This window comes from Pollicipes pollicipes, unplaced genomic scaffold (genome assembly GCF_011947565.3).
Source record: "Pollicipes pollicipes isolate AB1234 unplaced genomic scaffold, Ppol_2.1 Scaffold_7231;HRSCAF=8579_pilon_pilon_pilon, whole genome shotgun sequence".
Taxonomy (NCBI): domain Eukaryota; kingdom Metazoa; phylum Arthropoda; class Thecostraca; order Pollicipedomorpha; family Pollicipedidae; genus Pollicipes; species Pollicipes pollicipes.
Genome location: NW_023597034.1, coordinates 10,986,415 through 11,008,880, shown reverse-complemented (window position 1 = coordinate 11,008,880; position 22,466 = coordinate 10,986,415). Strand labels below are relative to the sequence as shown.

At 56.5% G+C, this 22,466-nt stretch overlaps 1 protein-coding gene across 1 annotated transcript in view; it reads left to right on the top strand.

Annotated features, from left to right (window-relative positions):
* Positions 1–22,466, top strand: part of LOC119109550 (titin) — a gene marked incomplete at its 3' end in the record, with an annotated part of 117,801 nt that overhangs the window by 59,946 nt on the left and 35,389 nt on the right. Inside the window, 32 exon segments of the mRNA XM_037233219.1 lie at positions 1,618–1,756; positions 2,140–2,259; positions 2,720–2,856; positions 4,423–4,559; positions 4,905–5,163; positions 5,429–5,680; positions 6,702–6,845; positions 7,234–7,486; positions 8,726–8,871; positions 9,276–9,533; positions 9,908–10,051; positions 10,440–10,658; positions 10,951–11,127; positions 11,476–11,745; positions 12,095–12,238; positions 12,366–12,511; positions 12,886–13,006; positions 13,443–13,630; positions 13,883–14,356; positions 14,916–15,134; positions 15,529–15,723; positions 16,060–16,240; positions 16,572–16,687; positions 17,062–17,237; positions 17,665–17,776; positions 17,922–18,187; positions 18,480–18,616; positions 19,584–19,723; positions 20,320–20,444; positions 20,774–20,910; positions 21,477–21,630; positions 22,229–22,362. Of these exon segments, the coding sequence (XP_037089114.1) occupies positions 1,618–1,756; positions 2,140–2,259; positions 2,720–2,856; positions 4,423–4,559; positions 4,905–5,163; positions 5,429–5,680; positions 6,702–6,845; positions 7,234–7,486; positions 8,726–8,871; positions 9,276–9,533; positions 9,908–10,051; positions 10,440–10,658; positions 10,951–11,127; positions 11,476–11,745; positions 12,095–12,238; positions 12,366–12,511; positions 12,886–13,006; positions 13,443–13,630; positions 13,883–14,356; positions 14,916–15,134; positions 15,529–15,723; positions 16,060–16,240; positions 16,572–16,687; positions 17,062–17,237; positions 17,665–17,776; positions 17,922–18,187; positions 18,480–18,616; positions 19,584–19,723; positions 20,320–20,444; positions 20,774–20,910; positions 21,477–21,630; positions 22,229–22,362 (5,820 nt within the window).

The following is a 22,466-nucleotide window of genomic DNA, read 5'->3' as shown; positions in this document are numbered from 1 at the left end:
CGAGCAGCAGCCCGCTGGGCGGCCGGCTGGTCCGAGAGTGAGCGGCCGGCGCGCGCGCCTCCGCCTTTTAACTGAGGTCGATCGTGATTCACCGCCGGCTATTTTCGCCGGGCGGCGTGTGGCCGCCCTAAACCTGGCCCTCGGACCGCCGAGGGCAGGGGAGGAGGCGCCGGACGAAGTGTCCAGATCTGAAGTTGGGTTCTCCAGCCAGGGCGCGTCACGCCGTCTGGATCCGAGCGGCCGACATGACGCCGGCCGCGATCCCCTGGCAGGCCGGGCGAGCTCGCGGCGCCGCCCAGGCCGCCGGCCTAGCAGCCACGTCAGCGGTTGGCATGCTGGGTCTAGCGCGCTGGAACGCATGACAAGGCTGGCCGACTCATCTGTTGATGAAGCGGGAGGCTGGTCATGCCGCTGGATGCCCGGGCTCCAACAGGTGCTTGCTGTCTGCGTGGGCAGCGCGAGCGACGCTTTCAACAGCGCTGACGTGGCGCTCTATTCTCGTCGGCTGGGGTCGGCCCAGATGTTTGAGTCACACAGGGCAGCCTCTGAGCCAGAGATGGGCCAGATCAGGCTGTCCGTCACCTGCCGGCGCCCGGCCGTCTGTATTCGGTTCGGCCCGCCCAATCGCGGAGATCTGACTCAAACGCCGGGCTCTGCCGGCAGTGCGCCATTTTTGGACGGTCTGGCCGCCGCCCCGAGCTCACTGGGATGGGCGATGTGGCTGGGAACGCCTGACGCTAACGTCTCGAACGGCTTCCGCTCCAAAACTAACAAGCCGTCGAGGGATTTGACAGCTAGAAATGTCGGCGTGTTGTAAGATGACAAGCAAATAAGCGGCGGAGACTTGATGCGTTGGGAATAGTTAATATGTTCGGAGAACTCAGGAGTAAGCGGCCTTTGAGGAACCACTCAGTTGTCCAAAATATTTACTTCGTCAGCATGCTACCCGATGTTTTTGTCGTGTTCTGAGTGACTCATCTCGAACTACGCCCACTTGTTAAAAAAAACAGTTCATTATGACTGACGGGTGACTGGAATATTTCATTTCGGCTCGTAAGACGGTTATGAATGGCTTTCATTGATAGACCCTTGTATGTGTTCCATGGTGGTGGAAACGCTAGCCTGTTAACATAAATCATCATTGGCGGACGACAAAACATTGTTGAGTATAATTTACGGATATCACAAGAAGTAGAGATGTCCGATCTTTTCCGAACGTTGGCAGAAAAGAAATCACGCTGTATTACATTGGATGTCAATGTGGAGCTTGACCCGCTGGCTGTTCGTTGCTGCACCAAGCCGTTTTACGTGTGTTTCGCAGCTTTACGCGAAACATATGTGCGACTGTTCGCCCATGCCCACATGAAATGCACAAAGTTCACCCTAAATCCGCGCATCCAAACCACCACGCCTGTCTTTCTCCGCACGCGCGGGGGCTTGTTCACTCAATTCCTTCCAGTGTCATTTTGCTCTAGAATGGTACGCTACCTGTCATGGCCGCAGAGCCCCCGAATCCGTGCCTCCAAGACCGCGGTGACGTGCCACACTCACACCTGTCTCCTCTGTGGCGTGCCTCCGTCAGCGCGTCATCACAGCGGTGTGTCGTCTCCGCTGCAGGGAGGCAGGGTCTCTGTCTGGACACGCTGGACGCGGCCCGGCTGGAGAAGATCCGCAGTCTGGAGAGTGCCGAGGCGCCGCGGCCCGAGGAGGCCGCGCTCCAGATGCAGAAGCCCGTCTTCATCACGCCGCTCAACAAGTGAGGCGCTGGGCGATTAATTGCGGCATGCAGCCTAAACAGGGACTGACTTCGACTCCGCTGGGCTCGTATGCGGGATGAACAGAGTCACAGAGAACATGACAGCGATTACGTTTCTTCGTAGTTAAAGATGGTGTGGCGTAAGTCTTTTCCACTCCTAAGTCAAGGTGGAAGCGACCTCACTTCATTTTTCCCCGACAAATCTGGCGTTCGGTATCTTTAGTTCTTTTATCAGGCCCAGACACACCGCTCATGTTTTTGAGCGTGTAACCACCCACCTGTACTACCGATGGGCATGAAACGTCCTGAACATGACAACCTTTCCATCCTTCGCGGCGGTGGGTAATTTCCGCACGTGCTGACCCGCTTTGACGCTCCCGCAGTCTGGAAAACCTCCGAGAAGGAGAGCACGCGCATCTCGAGTGCCGGCTCGAGCCAATCAACGATCCCAAACTCAAGGTCGAATGGTTCGTCAACGGCAAGGAGATCAGAACCGGACACAGGTACGCGATCGAATCTTCGCTTGGACCGCAGCAAGGTCTTTGGCAGGCGCCTGGCGCCCGTGTTGCACTGACAACTACGAACGCGAAGCGAGGTGCGGTGCGATTCGTGCCGAACAGGCCCCGTGATTATGGCCGAGGGATCTAGTTTTAAAGTTTTAAAGTCGGGACGGGTTCGGTATGCAGCAGATCACTGCATGCGGCTGGTGGCAGGCAACCAGACATCGAATGTTTTGATAGGACTACGGCCAGACTAGCATGCAAATCATAATGGCTGTCACAGTGAGCGCTGCCGAGGCGCTCGTCAGTTATCTTTCGCAATACGCAGCGTGCCTTCCATTAATACGTCTCCTGCAAATCGGCCCGTCCCGACAGTCTGTTTTGCGACAGCTAACAAACGTGCATCCAAAAGTGAGCGCGGCTGCATCGAGGGCGTGTTGTCATTCGCGTACACGCGCTCCAGGTTCCGCACCACGCACGACTTCGGTTACGTGGCGCTGGACATCCTGTACGGCTACCCGGAGGACTCCGGCACATACATGTGCAAGGCGACCAACGAGCTGGGCGAGGCGGTCAACACGTGCACCATCCGGGTCAATGGTACGTGGCGCCGTGCCAGGGGCGCGCTCAGCGGAAGGGGTTGGGGAGGGGTGGTGTTGAGTCAGGCGTACAGCTCGCGTGCTCATTTTGCGATTTTTTGCGGAATGAAAAAAGTGTAGGGTTATACGTTGGCTGCGGACCAAACAATCCAGCAAGTTATCAGACATCCTCTCGGATGCCTCCTGCGAGTGATCTTGTGGAGTGAGATGTCTGTGATAGATGATCTGAACAGAAGCAGGACGCTGGAGCGAGTTTCTCAGAGAACTGTATCCTAAGCTGTTAGTAAATCACGCTTTGTGAACACAGCCATTCATAACGGCTCATTTCCGTCTCACATGTTGACTTTACTCGTGGTGGAGGGACAAGACGAGTGGATGGGTGATTAGTAGGTGATATGCACGTTCAATTTGTGCAGACTAACAGCTTAACTCTAGTTTCGCATCAGAAAAATCGTTACAGCTCCTCGCAGCTGACACACACACACACACAACACACACCGTGCGAGCCCCTGGGCTGGCTCCACTATTGCCCAGGTGTTGCGGATGTCGGGGGTGAGCGCCCGTCTGTACACGCCCCCATGTGGCTGCCAGCCGCGCTCTGCGGATGCCGGGGGTGAACGGCCGTCTGCACACGCCCCCATGTGGCTGCCAGCCGCCCTCTGTGGATGTCGGGGGTGAGCGCCCGTCTGCACACGCCCCCATGTGGCTGCCAGCCGCGCTCTGTGGATGTCGGGGGTGGGCGCCCGTCTGCACACGCCCCCATGTGGCTGCCAGCCGCGCTCTGCATGACTGCAGTAGGCAGGTCTCGCGTAGTAGTTGGCTGTCTCGTGCTTGCTCTGGGTGTCGATTAAGTGGGTCTTTTGAAGTTCGGAATTTGGCAAGCGTGCCTTTGATCGGTGGGCTGCGGTCGGTGTGTTCTTGCTGAACTTGTTTCAAAAGTGTCGGAAATACCGTGTAGTTTAGTAGCTGAAATGCTTGGAAGACGCATCCCAACTGGGGTGTGATCAACAGCAACGCCGCCTAGAATAGCAAGAATTCCGCCACCTCAGAATAAATTTGCTTGACTCCACGTCATGTAGCGTGGTGCAAGACTGTCGGAGGCATAAATCAAGCCAAGCAGCAGCTGCAAGCCGTCTTGTTGGGACGATGGTGTATTTCTCTGCTGACGACCCCACTAACGGATGAATGCCGCCAGTTCTGTGGGTATACACTCGGTGCTAGAAGCTTTATGCTGATGGACAAAACGCTCAAGATATTGAGTGGTGCGTCGGCAACCGAGGCTCTTGCACAGTTTTGCTGGTGCGAGAGTTGTTGCACAGGATGTGCTAAGGGACATCCACACGGTAGAAGTCATGTTATGGCAAGTGTATCCATCAACATCGCTGGGTTGCAGCATTTGAATCATTCGAGGTGGTACATCGCTTCAGTAAAAGTTAGCTGCTACGAAAAGCAACCCATGAGCATCACTCCCCTAAACACTATTCCGACGCAGTTTCTGACCTTCCGGCACCTTAACACCGCCACTTCTGCGTGGAGACTCCGACGGCTGATCTCGTCCTGCCCACAGCCCGTCGCTCCATCTACCTGGACACCCAGCACCCGGAGGGCTGGCAGAAGATCCGTGACCTCGAGTCGCGCGAGCCGGAGCGAGCGTCGGACACCGAGGCGCCTCAGGAGCCCCCTCGCTTCGTCCAGGAGCTCAGGGTCGGTTGGAGGATTTTCGGAGCGTCTCTCGGGATCGCTTGGAGAAAGTTGGATACTTTTTTTTTTAATTGACGTGGGTTTGTCATGGTTTCAAACGTACATAATCATAATTATAATCAATAACGGCAGTAATAAGGGCTTTTCAACACGGTGATTTCAAACGTTGGTCAGTAGTGTAACTGATATCACCAGCGCTCGCCAAACTTTGCGCAAGACACGCCAACAGACGAGGGAATGCGAAAGCGGTCTGAATGCATGCCTCCAGTCGAGCCCGCTTCTCCTAGAAAATGTTGTGGCCCACTTCACCTTGATCTAGCAGTCCCTGACCGGCGGTTATGCCCCCAGGGCCCAACCCAGCTGGCGGAGGGTGCCGCCGCGCACATGGAGGGACGCGTCGAGCCGCTGCACGACTCGGACCTGCGCGTTGAGTTCTTCCACAATGGCAAGCCGCTGCAGTCGGCCTCGCGCTTCCACACCACCTTCGACTTCGGCTACGTGTCGCTGGACATCCGCGGCCTGGTGGCTGAGGATGCCGGCGAGTACACCTGCAGAGCCGTCAACAAGATTGGCGAAGCCTCCTCAACCCTCACCATTCAAGTGCTCGGTGAGTGTCGACTGTACGGAGCAGCGTGCGAGCAAGTTTGTAGACTTACGCGTGTCACAACGTGCCGGTCACGCAAATGGTGGATGGCTCGTCTTTATCTTCCTGCAAGTTGTTTAGGCTTTATGGTGAGCCATGAAATGAGGCTTTCTGTTTCGTTAGTTTTCGTTCGTATAATGAAAGCACCAGGTAACACCTGTTCGCGTAAGCAAACACATCACCACATTCTCACTCTGCGCCTGGTGACTTTTCATCCACTCCCTCACAGACAAGGAGAAGATCATCCTGGCGTCGCAGCGGCCGGAGGGTCTGGAGGCGATCCGCCAGCTGGAGCAGCGCGCACCGGAGGCGCGGCCAGAGGAGGTGGCCACCTACCAGAAGCCCATGTTTACGCACCCGCTGCAGAGCGTCGACGGCGTCGACGAGGGTCAGGCCGTCCACCTGGAGGCCAGGCTCATCCCCGTCGGGGACCCCAAGCTCAAGGTCGAATGGTTCAGAAACGAGCAGCCGCTGCAGTTCGGTGAGAAGGCATTCTGCAGAGGCAAAGCGAAGCTGGATTTTGACGTGCTTTCCTGTCGGTGACGTAGTGCGTTTTGTCGTGACAATGCGACGCCTTGGATACAAACATCCTCGCGTGCGTTAGAGGTTGGTGCACTGCAAAACTCCCTGCCCCTGCGAGAAAACAAACTTTTCCGAACAGCTATGCGAGTTTGTGTAAAAAAAAAACGTAAATTTTGCATCGGTCAGATCAGCATTGCTCGGTCTTATCGCGGTGCAAGTGTATTGTACCCGCGTGCGACCTCCTCGCATCGCTGTCAGTGTGCTCACGGCGTTCACGCGTGCGACCTCCTCGCATCGCTGTCAGTGTGCTCACGGCGTTCACGCGTGCGACCTCCTCGCATCGCTGTCAGTGTGCTCACGGCGTTCACGCGTGCGACCTCCTCGCATCGCTGTCAGTGTGCTCACGGCGTTCCAGCGTGCGACCTCCTCGCATCGCTGTCAATGTGCTCACGGCGTTCACGCGTGCGACCTCCTCGCATCGCTGTCAGTGTGCTCACGGCGTTCACGCGTGCGACCTCTTCGCATCGCTGTCAGTGTGCTCACGGCGTTCACGCGTGCGACCTCCTCGCATCGCTGTCAGTGTGCTCACGGGCGCTCTCCAGCGTGCGGACCCTCCTCGCATCGCTGTCGCTGTGTCACGGCGTTCCAGCGTGCGACCTCCTCGCATCGCTGTCAGTGTGCTCACGGCGTTCACGCGTGCGACCTCTTCGCATCGCTGTCAGTGTGCTCACGGCGTTCACGCGTGCGACCTCCTCGCATCGCTGTCAGTGTGCTCATGGCGTTCCAGCGTGCGACCTCCTCGCATCGCTGTCAGTGTGCTCACGGCGTTCCAGCGTGCGACCTCCTCGCATCGCTGTCAGTGTGCTCACGGCGTTCCAGCGTGCGACCTCCTCGCATCGCTGTCAGTGTGCTCACGGCGTTCACGCGTGCGACCTCCTCGCATCGCTGTCAGTGTGCTCACGGCGCCGCTCGCGTCGCAGGCTCCCGGTTCAAGCCAACCCACGACTTTGGCTACGTGGCGCTGGACATCGCCGGACTGCGACCAGAAGACGAGGGCGTCTACTCGTGCCGCGCCACCAACGACCTGGGCGAGGCCGTCACCACCGCCTCCATCCGTATCAGATGTGAGCTGCCAGGGGCACTGGAGCGGAGGCCGCCGCGCACCGGTCATTGTGACCGTTGGGTTTGGCACAGCTCTCGCGTGTACTGCCAGGGTCGTTAGTTTTCGCCGCTGACATTTTACAACGGGCTTGGACGGTTTGTGCTGTGGGATCGCGCAATACGCATGGTATTCTTACATGAGGTGTCCTGTGGCTTGTCACCCTGGCGAAAGACCGTCACATTAGCAAAATATGTGCAGACGCTAGGTGTGATGGCCTACATGAGGTGTGACGTGATGCGATGGTGCGCTAGGTCACGCGTTCACTGCACACGCAACTGTGCGTTCACACGACACATGACGATACCTCATGGAGTTCACGCGACCCCACCCTGACCTCGGTGACCCCGCAGCCGAGGCGAGCATTATCCTGGACACGCAACACCCAGAGTCTGTCGCCAAGCTGGCGGCGCTGGAGCAGAAGGCGCCCGGCGCGCCAGCGCCGGCCGACCAGGTGTTCGAGAAGCCCGTCTTCACCATGCCGCTCACGGGGCCTGCCGACCTGATCGAGGGCCAGCACGCGCACTTCGAGGCGCGCTGCGTGCCCGTCGGAGACCCCAACCTCCGCTTCGAGTGGTACTCGAACGGCGTCGAGCTCAAATTAGGTGAGTGGTGGGATCGGAGCAGGCACTGCGAAGTGAGGTTTGAGAACCACTCGTAGACCGCCTGGCCTGTTCCGGTCATTGCGATGGTCGTGTTTCTTTCTTTTTTAGCGTACGGTGTTTTGAGCATTCTACTTGCCCTCAGAATGTTAATTGTGCAAAGTCCATCATTACGTTGTTGCTGTTTTGTTTCAAACCACCTGTTATCCAGCCTCAAATGACGTCATGCTTACATGCACCTTACAGTTCGTGTAGCTTCAAGCCTGAGCATGTTACAGACATTCTGTTGGCATTTAAGCAGTGTCAACGTCGCTTAAACCCAGGGGATGGGTGTTAAAACCTGGTAGTGAACACTGTCCAGTCACCTTGTTCCGTCGTCGTATTTTTTTTTTTACGTTTCGTGTTTTTTTCTAGTATGTGTCCTGTTTTTGTTCGTGCCGTTTGTTCTGGGTTGGTTCAGTCATCTAGACTGCTCATGCCAGGTAGGGAAATGAGCCACGTTGATTTGGTTTTCGTTTTGCCAGGAGGTAAGCCGGAGGACTCGGCAGGTTTGATGTACTCATGCAGGATTTCGATGGATTATCTTCGTTTGGCACTGCTTTGTTTGTCACTGCTTCTGTTTAAGGTCCCCTGTATTTATATAGCGTCTTCCTCTTTCTATCAAATTTCCTGAGTGATGCATGCACATACGTTGGTGTCGAGCATTGGTTGCGGATTTACCGGTAAATTATGGCGATGCTGCGTCGTGCGAGTTTAAACACGTCTGTGTTGTATAATGACATCGACGGATGTCTCGCTTGTTCAACATCATCTTTCGCTTGTGTATATCAGCGAAGCTTCGCAGGCTTGGACTCAGCTGGACCAATTCGTGTGGCATCCATTTGCTTTCTCTTCATGTTGCGCCGTTTTTGCATGTCACGCCTTTTGGCAAAGAGGATTTATGTAAAAAGACGCTAAGTTTTTTTTTGAAAATGGACGATAAGACTACGTCAGGATTGTAGCCATTGGCTATGTTTATAGAGTACAGAGGTTTGCAGCTGCAATTCCTTTAAATCAACAAAGAAAAAGAAATTGCACATACCGCATATAAACGTACCTACTAGTTAACTGCCTTCAACAACGCGTTTATTGCCGTAATCTCCCACATTGCACTGAGGGCATTGCCGCGCTCTCATTGGCGCCGACGGCAGCCGGCCAACCTCCGAAAGCATCGATGTGACTGAAGCTCGCATCACCCGCCGCCAGGAGCCCGCATCAAGGAGACGCACGACTTCGGCTTCGTCACGCTCGACATCATGTCGGTGATCCCCGAGGACGCCGGCATGTACATGTGCAAGGCGGTGAACCTGGCCGGCGAGGCCGTCACGTCCACCTCCCTGCGCGTGCATGGTGAGCGCCTCCCCAGCCGAAGAAACGGCAGGAGCGCTGTACCGTGGATTTATTGCTGGCTCTCTGGCTGGGTAGTGGGCTGTACATCAAATATTGAATAGATCAGTTGTGCGTTTATTTTTTCTTCTCCGCTGATGTATGGAGGAATGGGATTGGACTGACAAAAGTTTGAAACAGAAGAAAGCAATTCGCGCGCTTTTAGGTCTGCCGCACTGGTCACAAATTTCGCACACCGCTTTTGGTAGAATGCGTGCTTCCTTTTCGCGCGCTGCTGTAGCTTGATTCACAGTGCACGTCCGAGCCATCCCGCCACGACGCGCGTCACCACAAGCACTTCCACTAGCAGCTCGACAAGACCTCGCTCCTCCGCTCCTCCACGTGATTCCCACTCCTCTCTCCGGCAGATCGCAGCAGCATCCTGGGCGACGCCATCCACGCGTCGGCCTGGGACAAGATCCAGCTGAAGGAGGCCGAGATGAACCGTGTGCCGGAGATGTACGTGGAGGAGCGGCCGCAGCAGGCGCCCGTCTTCACCACCCACCTGCAGAGCTACGACCGGCTCACCGAGCAGCAGAGCGTCCACCTGGAGGCCACCGTCGAGCCCAAGACCGACCCCAACCTGCGCGTCGAGTGGAGCAAGAACGGCGTGCCGCTCATGACCGGTGAGGGGCGCGGCTGCAGCTGTGTCGGCACCGGCCGAGATGCCGAATGCGGGGCACGTGGCGCGGACTGGACTGGCAATGGCGACGCGTGTTTAGTCTGTCGATGAGTGGCTAAGTCGCAAGCGCTTAGGAGGCGGAATAAGAGAGCAGCAAAACGGGTGTGGGACTGCTTTGCCGTGCGACAAGCTCAGGGCGCAAAGTCACTGGACCCGTTGTCATGGTTTACATGCGACACCGTTACGACACCGTTACGACCTCCCCTGATCCGCATTGCTCGGCACGCTCCGATCTCCTGCAACGCAGCGCCACCGACCAGTGGCCGTGTTTGCGCCTCGCCGTGGCCGGCCCGTGTCACATGCACCCTTGTTCGACAGGCGCTCGGCTGAGGAGCACGTTCGACTTCGGCCTAGTGACGCTGGATATCATGAGCCTGCGAGGCGACGACTCTGGCATCTACACCTGCCGCGCCGTCAACCTGATGGGCGAGGCCGTCTCCACATGCACGCTCAAGGTCGAAGGTGGGTGCAAGGATGTTCTAGAAGCTGGGCGATCCGGGGTTTCAGATTGCTGGTGTTACAAGATCTAACGGTGTTCAGTGGGTACTGAGGATAAAGCGACCCGCTGTTTTTCTTTGATTGATTCCACCCTCCATGTATTGTGATCCTGTCATGGCGTTCACATCGCAAGTTTCCGGTGCGCTGTATGTAAGTAGCGCAGCGCGCTACTTACAACGCGCAAGGAATCACATGTGCTACTTGCAAATGTCCTAAAGCAGCCCATGCATAGACACACGTACAAAGACAAAACGCAGCAGGCACAGCGGAGAGGGAAGCCTTTCTCACCAGCCTGCATCGCAGACATCTGCGCCTGCCACAGGCGTCGTCATCACGTCACGCCTCCCCACAGACAAGCACTGGCTGCTGGGCCAGTCGCAGCGTCCGGAGGCTCTCTCTGCCATCGCGCAGCTGGAGCTGGGCCACGCGCCGGCGGCGCCGACCTCTCCCGAGATCACGTTCGAGCTGCCCGTCTTCATCTCGCACCTGAACAACGCCGAGTGCGACGAGAGCGACGGAGTGCACTTCGAGTGCCGCGTCGAGCCGGCCAAGGACCCCAACATGACGATCGGTGAGCGTCCAAAGGAACGGTTTGGTTCGGGCGCACAAAAGGAAAGATATTGGAAGTTGAGGTATTAGGCCATCTGGGGATAGGCAAATCAAACCCTGAAACGAACAGCCGGTGTCTCTCAGCTTCGTTAAGGTTAAAACAGGCTAACGACGCATGTTCACTTTAATACCAGGCCCGTCAGTTACGCGAAATCTGCATGTGCACCAACATAGTAGATTTTGCGTACCAACTTAGCTGATAAGCCTAGCGTCTTAGACATGCTCTTTATGAACGGGGACTTTTCCGATCACAGAATGGTTCCTGAACGGCCAGCCGATGAAGACTGGCTCCCGATTCACGTCCCAGTACGACTTTGGCTTCGTCACCCTGGACATCAGGGGCACGCAGTCGGATGACTCGGGCCTGCTGGTCTGCAAGGCCACCAACCAGAAGGGCTCGGCCCAGACCTCGGGCACCCTCAAGGTTAAAAGTAAGTGATGGGGCTGATTTCTGATGGTTACGGCAGAATTTGTGACGTCATCACCTGAGTTGTGACCGCAAGGCTTGGATCGTTTCCATGTCGGTGGTAGACACAACGCTGGCGATCGACTCGAATGTAGCCTGAATGCGTCTTTTCATGAACGGCTCAATTGTCGAAAAATTCCAACCTGCACGCCAACACATGTGAGCAGTGCTTGTCAACGTCAAGGCAGTAGACGCGATAAGTTACCGTGATGAGATGAAATCAATGGATGGCTCTCCATTCATACCAGCGCGGAGCTTCAGCGGTGCGCCTGCAAACCACCACCGCACTCCACATCCACACCTCCTCCTGCAGGCAAGGCAGACATCTACCTGGATACGGTGCACCCGGCCGGTGCGCGCGGACTGGAGAAGGTGGAAGAGGTGGACTCCTCGCGAGCCGGGAAGCCGACGCTGGACGGCAGCGCCGAGAAGCCGTTCCCCAAGCCGTGGTTCATCGTGCCACTGCAGCCGACGTTCGAGCTGGGCGAGACGGAGCCGCTGCGTCTCGAATGCAACGTTGAGCCCAAGGAGGACCCCAAGCTCGAGGTCGAGTGGCTGTTCAACGGCCAGCCGCTGGCGCACGGTGAGCAGCGCTGCAGGCGCAGGGAGGCAGAGGGGAAGGGGGCAGCTGCGCGGGGAGGACAGCTGGGGTGTAATGGCCATGTATTTCTCCGCTTAATTATAAATTGTATCTTTTTGCCTCTAGCGGCTAAAAAGCATCCTCCTGTTTTCGGGAGCAAAGGATGAACACATCTACTTTTGACCCATAAGTAGATATATTATCAGTTTTTTTGTTTGGTTTTGTTTTGCGTTGCGACAAAGACATACCGTCGGGAGCACCTCATCTTGAGTGGCCTCGCTCAGTAGCTGCTTAGAACACCTCCAGGTTGCACGACTCCTTGCCCGCCTCTTAACATAGTCCTGTCTTTCAGCATCGCGGTTCCACATGTCGAACGACTTCGGCTTCGTGCAGCTGAACTTGACGGACGTGTACCCGCGCGACCAGGGCATCTACACGTGCCGCGCCCACAACCAGGCGGGCGAGGCGTTCACCACCACTACCATCACCTGCAAGGGTAGGAGGAACAGCTGGGGTGTCGGCGCCTGGCACGTTTTGCCGCTCGGGGCCGCTGTCGTTTGTGGAGCTCCCCACATCCCGCATTTTCGCCTTCGCCACGGCTGACCTCGCACTGTGTCCCTCAGGCAAGGCCGGCCTGATCGACTGGACCCAGCACCCCAAGGGCGAGATGGGCCTGGAGGCCATCCAGGAGCTGGAGGGAGCCCGCAAGCGCGGCGAAGGGCCGCCGCTGACCGACGAGGAGGGCCACCCGCCAGTCTTCACCTCACAGGTGCGGCCCGGCCATTGACATGGCGCGCTGAAATGGTGACGTCACGGCGCCAAGCCGTTTGTCAACCAGCTGGTGTAGGCTTAGCGCTGCGTTGGGTGTTTTGGGTGCGGGCTGCCGACGGATGGGGACGTTGTGCTGGGCTCATGTGGGTCCGCAGAAGTCGCCTAATTTATGGCATGCTGTGTGTGTGGATGGCACTGTATGCTTTGAAATGCATCACGTTCTCCAATGATTGTAAGCCTGCGCTAAACACTCGGCTCTAGGCAGAGGTACGACGGTTCGAAACATTCAACACCTTAGAGCGGACCTCACGTCGTCCTTGCTGTTACTTAGTGTTGTTGTCCATCTGACCCAGGATTTTTGCTTCGTTGCAGTGCGAGAACCTGTCCAACCTCAGCGAGGGCGACATTGCTCACTTCGAGGCGACGCTGACGCCAATCGGCGATCAGACCATGAAAGTGGAATGGTTCTACAACAACAAACCGCTGGAAGCCAGTAAGCAGCCGTACACTAGTGTGGTGTGGTACAGCATGGATTGTGACGGCCAAGCAAAGGCATTCGACGTGTCCATTTCAAGGCATTCTTTCTTTTTGCGTTTTCAGTATGATCACCAAGCCTCACTTTTGTCTAGGTGCCGCGTGAAGCCGTCTTAGCTCCCTTGCTCATCTGTCGAAGCATAGTAGGTGAAAAAGCGATATGAGCATCTGTGAATTCCATCAACAGCAGCACTGCAATAACCAGAGGTTATCGTGTCAATGTCGCAATTTCCGATAAATTCCAAGAAACAATCCGCGCTTACACATCAATAAGCGCGCTCTTATGACATGCCACTGAGTAAAACAGCCTACCTCAGCATTCGAGCGTCACCGCCGTCACGTGCGCGGCCCTCGCCCAATGCGAGTCCCTGGCACTAACGGCGTCATCCGTCCAGGCCACCGCAAACGGACGGTGCACGCCTTCTCGATGGTCGTGCTGGAGATCCTGGGCACCAAGATCGAGGACTCGGGCGTCTACACGTGCCGCGCCACCAACAAGTGGGGCAAGGCCGAGATCAGTGTGACGCTGGAGTGTGTGGACAAGGACAGCGGCCAGAAGCCGCACTTCATTACCCAGATCCAGGTACGAGGACATGTGCCGGGGCTTCTGCTTCGAGGTCCGGTCATGTCTGGCATAGCGCAAGTGGCCAGCGCTGAGTCTGATGCGCAAATAGTTACATGATATAATTCAAAGGTGATTGATAATACGACCAATCTTGCAAAGGTGCTCGTCGGTAGAACTCTGTCATGCACCTTACGATACATTTTCATGTAGGTGCATTTTACCACCTCGTTAAATACCCGCCTTGCCGCACCATGATCCTCTCTCTCGCAGAACGTGGAGAGTCTGCGCGACGGCGACTCAGCCCACTTCGAGTGCACACTGGAGCCGGTCGGCGACCCCAACATGAAGGTCGAGTGGTTCCACAACGGCAAGCCGCTGCGCCACTCCTCCCGCATCAAGTGCGTCTCTGACTTCGGCTTCGTGCTCCTCGACGTGGCGTACGCGCAGAACGAGGACTCGGGCGAGTACGTGTGTCGCGCCACCAACAAGTACGGCTCCGACAGCACCACGGCCACGCTCCGCTGCCAGGGCAAGGGCGGCGTGTTCTTGGACTCGCTGCAGCCGCAGGCGCTGCGGAAGATCACCGAACTGGAGATGACGCCGGAGGCGGGCGGGCCGCCGCGGCTGCCTAGCTCCGAGCCGCCTCGCTTCACCAAGCACATTGCCGAGATCGCCAGTATGGTGGAGGGCCACTCGGCGCACTTCGAGGCGCGCCTGACCCCCGTGCACGACCCCGACCTCACGGTGAGGAGCGTGAAGGCGTCCAACGGCCCGGAGCTGCGGACGTAGAGTGCCGGTCTTTCGATGATGGGGGGAAAGCTGTGGCTAAGTCCGTAGTCTTCGTTCGTGCAAGCTTGCTAATGTATGCCTAAGCTTTCACGTTGTTGCCTTAATATGCGTTCAAATGAAATATTGGTCCGAAATTTATCGATTGGTTGCTACGAATCTTTCTTAAAACACAGTCTGTGAATCTAACTTGATTTTAGTTCACGTGCGTGTCAGCCGCGTGAAAGCACTTCCGAGCCAGCCGTGTGACGTCACCTCCATGTCAGCCTCGTGACATCACTTCCATGTCAGCCGTATGACATCACGTCTGTGTCGGCCGCGTGATATCATCTCCATGGCAGCCGCGTGATATCACTTCCACGTGTGACACCACATCTGTGTCAGCCGCGTGACATCACCTCCATATCAGCCGCGTGACATCACCTCCGTGTCAGCCGTGTGACATCACCTTTGTGTCAGCCGTGTGACATTACCCGTGACCACATCCGCTAATGCCCCACTCGGCGGCCACTCTCAGGTGGAGTGGTACCGTAACGGCACCAAGCTGCCAACCGGTCACCGCTTCCGCACGTTCCACGACTTCGGCATCGTGATCCTGGACATCCTGTACTGCTACGAGGAGGACTCGGGCCTGTATGAGTGCCGGGCCGCCAACAAGATCGGCTCGGATGTGACCAAGGCCGAGCTGAAGTGCCTCTCTAAGGAGAGCCTCATCCTGACACCCCAGATGCCGCAGGCGAGTGAGCGGGTCACGTCGGGGTCCAGGCGTGCTTTATGAGACGCTTAACAGCTGATAATTAAGCTGATAGTCACCCTCACCTTTTGGTCGCCCTTACCCTTCTATCGGTTTGTCACTCGCTGTCGAGACACTTCATGCCGTACTGATATATGAAGTGGATGAAAAGTGAAAAAGAGGACCTGGCATTCATGGTCACAGCTCCAGCACACAGAACACTTACAGGTCCACATGATAGTCGCCGTGGGTCACACGCACTTAGCTCTACACTTACGATGCGGTTCACGATGGCGATGGCATGGTGAGATTCACTATATTCAGGACGGTAATAACCAGAACCTTTATCATATCAATTAAAATGACGATGATAATGACGAACATCCGCTCCTCGCAGGAGATGAGTGGCGGCCTAGAGAAGATCCGGAGCCTGGAAGACGCCGCGCGCCTGACGCGGGAGCAGCAGGAGGACGTGACGGCGCGCGTGGCGCCCCGCTTCACCGTGCCCTTCAACAACATCGACGACCTGCGCGAGGGCGAGAACGCCCACTTCGAGGCTCGCCTCACGCCTGTCGACGATCCCAAGCTCAAGGTCAGGACCGAATGAGTCCTGTCCCTGGGTGCTTAAGTGGAATATGTGTGTCGTGGTGACCTATGACGTCATGACGTCCAAGTCTGTGCTGTTTGAAGGCTGACTGAAAGACAACCTTAGGAACATGTAAGAGGGTCAAGTAACGAAAGAGAGGCTAGCTTAGTTTGCACTCGTGGCGATAGTTGTGAAGATCGAAGGCACCCAAGTCTTTGCCGCTTGAAGGCTGTCTGAAAAGCAATCATTAGAACATGTAAGGGGTCAAGTAACCAAAGACGGTGTAGTTGAGTTCCCGCCGAATTAGAGTTAGTTCCACTATTACGACTGCCGCTGTTTCAGACCGAGTGGTATCACAACAGCAAGCCGCTCAAGGCTTCCAGCCGCTTCCGCACCTTCTGCGATTTCGGCTTCGTCATCCTGGAGATCTCGCCGGTGTACCCGGAGGACAGCGGAGAGTACACCTGCCGCGCCTTCAACGAAGTCGGCGAGGCCACCAGCTCGGCTGTCATGAAGTGCTCCGGTGAGTGGGGCGGCATCGGCTGTGGCCGGCTCTCCTGTGCAGGACGCGAACATAAAACTACCCGACCGTCGAAAGAACGGCTCCACTTATTAACGTGTACAATGGCTCAGCCTGGTAAAATGCTTCAATATTGCGCGTTCCATAAATCTTCTGAAGCGGGTCTTCAGGTGCGGACACGTATCGTCTCATTTGCACACCCGCTTTTTATGCCGGCATGTCCAGCTTTGCCGGCTCGAGGACACGGTCGCCATAGCGCCTGTTTGATTGTTGGTATCGCTGGCGTACGTTGACGTCCCGAATAGCTGATCGATGCTGATCGTTTGTGTCGCAGGCAAGAGGAACATCATCCTGGAGTCGCAGCTGCCCAAGGGCATGGACACGATGCAGAAGATCGCCGAACTGGAGGGTCTGGGCGTCAAGCCGGTCGTACCCGGAGAGACGGAGGAGGTGGGCCCATATGCGCTGTGATGATTGGTGCACCCTTTTCAGCTACCAACGTGCATGACCGGTGGCATGAATGGTTTTCTAGCAAGGTCCTGGATTTAGAGCACACTCCTGCTTGTGCGGTTGTGGTGTATCCCTGAGTCACCATGGGGGAAATCGTTCATTTATTAGAATAATGGTAATTAGTGCTGCTGAAGGCGCTTATTTGTGTGGTTACAACTAGTGCAGCACAAAAGGACAAAGCATCGGTACCTGTTTACATGCGTCACATCCGCTAAGCTCATAGAAGCAGCAGTAGCGCGGCGACAGGACGGCGAGCTGCCTCCGGGCTCGACACCAGCCAGCGTTCGCCAATGGCCCTGACCCCCTCCCCACAGGGCGCGGCGCCGCAGTTCCTGACGCAGCCGGCCGATATCAGCCTGGTGGAGAACCAGCTGGCACACTTTGAGTGCCGCCTGACGCCGGTCGGAGACCCGACCATGCGCGTCGAGTGGTTCCACAACGGCAAGCCCCTCTCAGCCGGCTCCAGGGTCCGCACTATCAATGACTTCGGGTATGGCGAGCGCGCGCTGGTGATCCGGGGATCGCGAGCTGATGGCGGCGTCTGGGGCGGGCTGAGAGGCATTGGAACGGGAGTAAAATGAGGGAACCGGCGCAACTCCAGCCCAACCACCCGTGAACCACTTATAGTTGAAGAGTGGCTTCAGTAAAATCATAGCGTATAGATAACAAATACCTCATATGCGTAACATGGGGATGATGGGTCAAGTTGGCGAGAGTTCAGAAAAGTCTGAATATCAGCCTACTGACTTATCAGAAATGCAACTTCATGGGCCCCATTTGGTCATATGTGCTACGTTGAGAAGGTCTTGAGGCTGGCCAAATTGAAACGACTGGCCAATCGACGTCTTCGGGCTCAACATTTGCTGTTCAGATTATCGTTAGGCTTCGGGGTAACCGTATTTTTACGCCGTTTTTAGCTACGTGATTCTGGAGATCGGCGGCATTTACCAGCGCGATGCCGGTCTCTACACATGCAAGGCGGCCAACAGACACGGCGAGGCGTCTGTCTCCTGCACGCTCACCGTCAAGGTACGCCATTAGACGACTTGTAATTAGGCTGGAAGAAACGAAACCGGAAATGATTGGGGTGCATAAAATGCAGTCAGGGACTGTGTTTCTGCGTCCAGAGAGGGGTGCTGCTGACACACCCCTCGCTCTCTCTCCGGCTCCCCAGGGTCGGCAGGGCGTGGTGCTCGAGCCCCAGATGCCGCACGGCATGGAGGGGATCCGCAAGCTGGAGGAGTCGATGTACCGCTCGGAGCAGGCGCCGGAGGAGGAGGATCGGCCGCGGCCGCCGCACTTCATCACGGAGATCCAGGGCCTGGAGGGCCTGTTCGAAGGCCAGGCGGCGCACTTCGACTGCCGCGTGGAGCCGGTCGGCGACCCCAGCATGCGCATCGAGTGGTTCCACAACGGCCGGCCCATCGACGTCGGATCCAGGTCAGTGGCGAGTCAGGACGGGACCGAGCCTCCTCCCCCCTCCCCCCGGGGAGGGGGGCCTCGGCGCTGAGACTGGAGAGGCATCTGATACCGCAACTGCCCTCCATTCTCACCGGGGGAGGGGGCCTCGGCGCTGAGACTGGAGAGGCATCTGATACCGCAACTACCCCTCCATTCTCAGCTGATGAAGACGGTCAACAGCATCACCACTGTAATCATGTCAAGTCATCGATGCCTGTCACAGCGCGATGTCGCTCGCACGTCAATGGCAAAACCGACGTGTGGATTTCAGGGTGCACTTCCTGGACGACTTCGGCTTCATCGTATTGGACCTGGACTGGACCTTCCCGCGCGACTCCGGAGAGTATGTCTGCCGCGCCACCAACAAGTGGGGAACGGCCACCACCAAGGCCACCCTCATCTGCAAGGGTGAGTGGCTGGCCCCGCCGGCGCCGATAAACGAGCCTGCTAGGGCGTCAGCCACGGACTGCTAAGACGCCTTACCCCTAGACGGTTTTCTGCGTTTCTTTGTGCTGGTTTTCTGCCCATTGCGTTTATAACTCATGCTTCCATTTTCTTTGAGCTTCGGACGTGTTGTGGGTGAAGTCCTCTACCTTATAAATAGAAATAGTTGCATGCGGTAATCTGTCGGCCTGGTTCCTATCTTCGTCTCAAAACGCACTAAGACGCGTTTTATGTCACAATTTTTCGGGTGCTGTTTACTTTCACCCGGCATTCTCTCCCGTAATCTCGAAGGTGCTTTGATCTGTGTTTCTCACCTACCGTTTTTTGCCCATAGTTTTTCTCTACTTGTAACATAGCTGGTGGCGTGTTTGCGCCCAGCCCGGCTAATATCTCCGCCCGGCACGCCTCCCCGGCGCCGGTGTGTGCCGGTCTCGCGCCGCGGCTGAGGTGCCCTCTCTCGACCGTACCTTACAGACGAGTACCAGCGCTACCTCGAGTATTACAGACTGCAGCACCTGAGTCAGCTGCCGGCTAGAAGACTGTCGCAGATACTCTGTATGTGGTGAACTCAGCGACTGGGGTGTTGTTGATGGAAATAAGTGCATTGCCCTATTTGGTATACGCCATTGGCACGCTGCATTTAACTATACCAGTGCCTATTTGTTACACCAGTGCGTTATTGTTGCACAATACCTTTTGTGAGCACTGTTTCTGCATGACAGATAACGCAAACGATGTGCGCGTCCTCTGCTTTATAGACACCGAGCGTTACAAAGACACGACCTCAATCGTGTCACGTGTGCCCCGCCAAGCGCCGCGTTGTTACACTGAAGTGACTGTGCGCGGCGTCCGCGCTGCTGCATAAACCTCGAGCCACGAGTGTGCTGTCTAGCTCCACCGAGATAGGCCGGTGACCTGGGCGGCTTTTCAGCCAAGCGGGACGTGGTGCTGGAGTCGCAGCTGCCGCGCGGCATGTCCGGCGACCGGCTGCGGACCTTCGAGGAGGGCCCCAAGCTGGGCGAGCCGCTGGCGCCCGAGACGGACGCCGAGCCGCCCCGCTTCGACAAGGAGGTGAGGCGGCCGGGCACCGCCAGCAACGGCGGACAGTCATCTCAAGTCCTCACAATATAGTGACTTGACGTTTGGTATCGAACTTGACGCATTCGAAAATATGTCAAGTTAAATCATTGTTGAATCGAAAGCTAAAGGATCAGGCTCAGTCGAGGTTTTCTCACGGGAAACGACACCGTTCCCGCCGGTAGGTGTTCGCAGGGGATCAGGGATGCAGAACAGCCACGTCTACGTAGATACAAGACTGAATGGCGAAGCTGATGTGAATGCAGAATGATGTGCTGTGGGTAGAGCAACGTCTCCGGCTCAGACCGACGTCTATGCCTGACATCTACAAGACTCTAACCGACCACCCTTCAGATGTGCGTTGCTGCTCACTAGTCTGTTCGGCTGGCAATCGATCCACGATACACATCCTGTGAAATGCGAGACAGAAGATTGGCTGTTTGTCCCCCTCTACAGCACCGCAGGTCTCGCGGGATTTCCTGATATTCGCGTGAGTTCTTTTCTGTTTGGGTGCAGTTAACACCCTCTTCAGCTCCAGCCTGTCCCGGCAATCCTAACTAGCTTAACAACACTTTCGTCGTCACCTGCAGATTGACAACGTGGATGTGGGCGAGGGCGAGACAGCCTTCTTCGACTGCAAGGTGGAGCCCAAGAACGACCCGTACCTGCGCGTTGAGTGGTACAGGAACGGCGTCCAGGTGCAGACCGGTCACAGGTGAGCCGTCACAGGTCACAGGTCACAGGTGCCGCAGGCGCCACCCCTGCCGGGTCTCGTGGGCTATCGCAGCGCTGGGCAGTCTCCAGGAAGGGAAGGAAGATGGCGTTCACAGGCTGGGACGGCGTGTACTCGGGATGTCTTCAAGTTTGCCACCAGATCAGTTTGAAGCCTGACAAACTTGGCTGTTTATCGCCTCCATCCGTCCAGACTGGTTCCTCAGCCGTGTCTGCCTTCGTCGGAGCACGCCTCGTTCCGCGCCCTGATCTTGGGCCCCGCATCGCTCTGATGCCACGTTTTCCCACGCATGGCTGTGCTCTCGTCGGCAGGTTCCGGACGACGTTCGACTTCGGGTACGCGTCGCTGCAGATCCTGGGCGTGTACCCGGAGGACGGTGGCGAGTACACGTGTCGCGCTGTCAACCGGGCCGGTCAGGCTACCTGCAAGAGCGCACTCACCTGCCGAGGTCAGTGCGCAGCGGGCCTCCAGCCGCCGAACCCCGTTAGCTCTGCTCACATGGGGCTAGCTGGTGGCGGTGGGGCCGTACGGGGTCACCTGAGGTCAGCTAAGGTCAGCTTAGATCAGCCAAGAGATCAACAAGCGATCAGCGGGGGTTAGTTGGAGTTTTCTGGGAACGGTAAAGGTCAGCTGAGGTTGACTGGGCTCAGCTGGGGATAGCATAAGGCACGTGCTGGGTTGAATAAGTTGAGTCAACCTGAATCTATTCTTAGATGGCAGTTAACGAGTCTCTACTCGGGTGAGGTCACGTGACGTCACCCGCCAGCTGACCTGTCTAGTCTGCAGCGGTCTGTTTGTTGATGTGCGGCCCCAGTGGACGTTTGACGCCAGGATTATACTTTCGTCATTATCGTCGAAAAGGCCATCAACCATTGACACTACCGCCAATCTGATTTTGCCGTCTTGGTTGGTACGGTAGCATTAGCATGGTCGGCGTAAACACTGCGTGGCGGTTCTGTGGGAACGAAAGAGGACCACCGGCATAAGAGTGTGACCTCACCTTTTTGTCCTCAGCCATCTCGTCGGTGATCATGCTAACCCAGGTGCCAAAGGGCATGAAGCGCTCGGATTACCTGATGCAGATGGAGGCGGCACTCAAGCAGTACACCTCGGAGATCCACCTTACCGAGGAGGATATCTACGACGCCGACCGCAAGCAGCCGCCAAGGTGCGTAGTTCACCAAAATGTGCTGTGGACTCTGTACGATTCTTATTGTACTTGTTACAGTTAGTGCCACCGACAGTTCGCAAATTTCGTGATCATTGTTGTTATGGGATGCTTTATTTTTGTGGACGCAGAAAAGCAGACAGATTTTTCTAAAAACTGTTTTTTGACTGGTCAAATTCAGAGCACCCGACGCATTGCCACTTGCTTGCGTTGCCTTCGGTCGTAACACCATGAACCAAAACGATTGCACGATGGAGAGCCTACGTGTGGCACTTGCTCCCCTCTCCCCTCCCCGCCCCCCCCCCCCCCCCCCCCCTCCTTTTCCCACGTTCAGGTCAAATTGTGTAGAGATTATTAAGTGCAAATTGCTCTTCTAGCAAAAATAAAAGACACAAAATGAATCAGCAGAGTGAACCTCAGCCCCCTACTGTCACCCACTCTCATTCATAATTAGCCACCTGTGAGGTTAGCATCTACCACTGAGCAATCCTAGAGACTGAGTAGGATAGTTGATCTACGAGCACCAGCCTAACCCATCCACAGGCACCTTGCCCTCCCTGTCAGAACGTGACATGGTCCATCGTGGCGCGGCCCACAGGTTCGTCACGCAAATCCAGAACAAGATGGACCTGGTGGAGATGGAGCAGACCAAGTTCGAGTGCCAGCTGGCTCCGGTCGGCGACCCGAATATGAAGGTCGAGTGGTTCTTCAACGGCCGACCGCTGCCCTACAGTGAGTGGCAGCGCGATTGGAGAGCCATCTGGGCTCAAAGCTCCTGTACAGTTCAGCAGATTGTTTTGTCCGGCGCTGTGACAGTATGTGCCGTTAAGATCGTG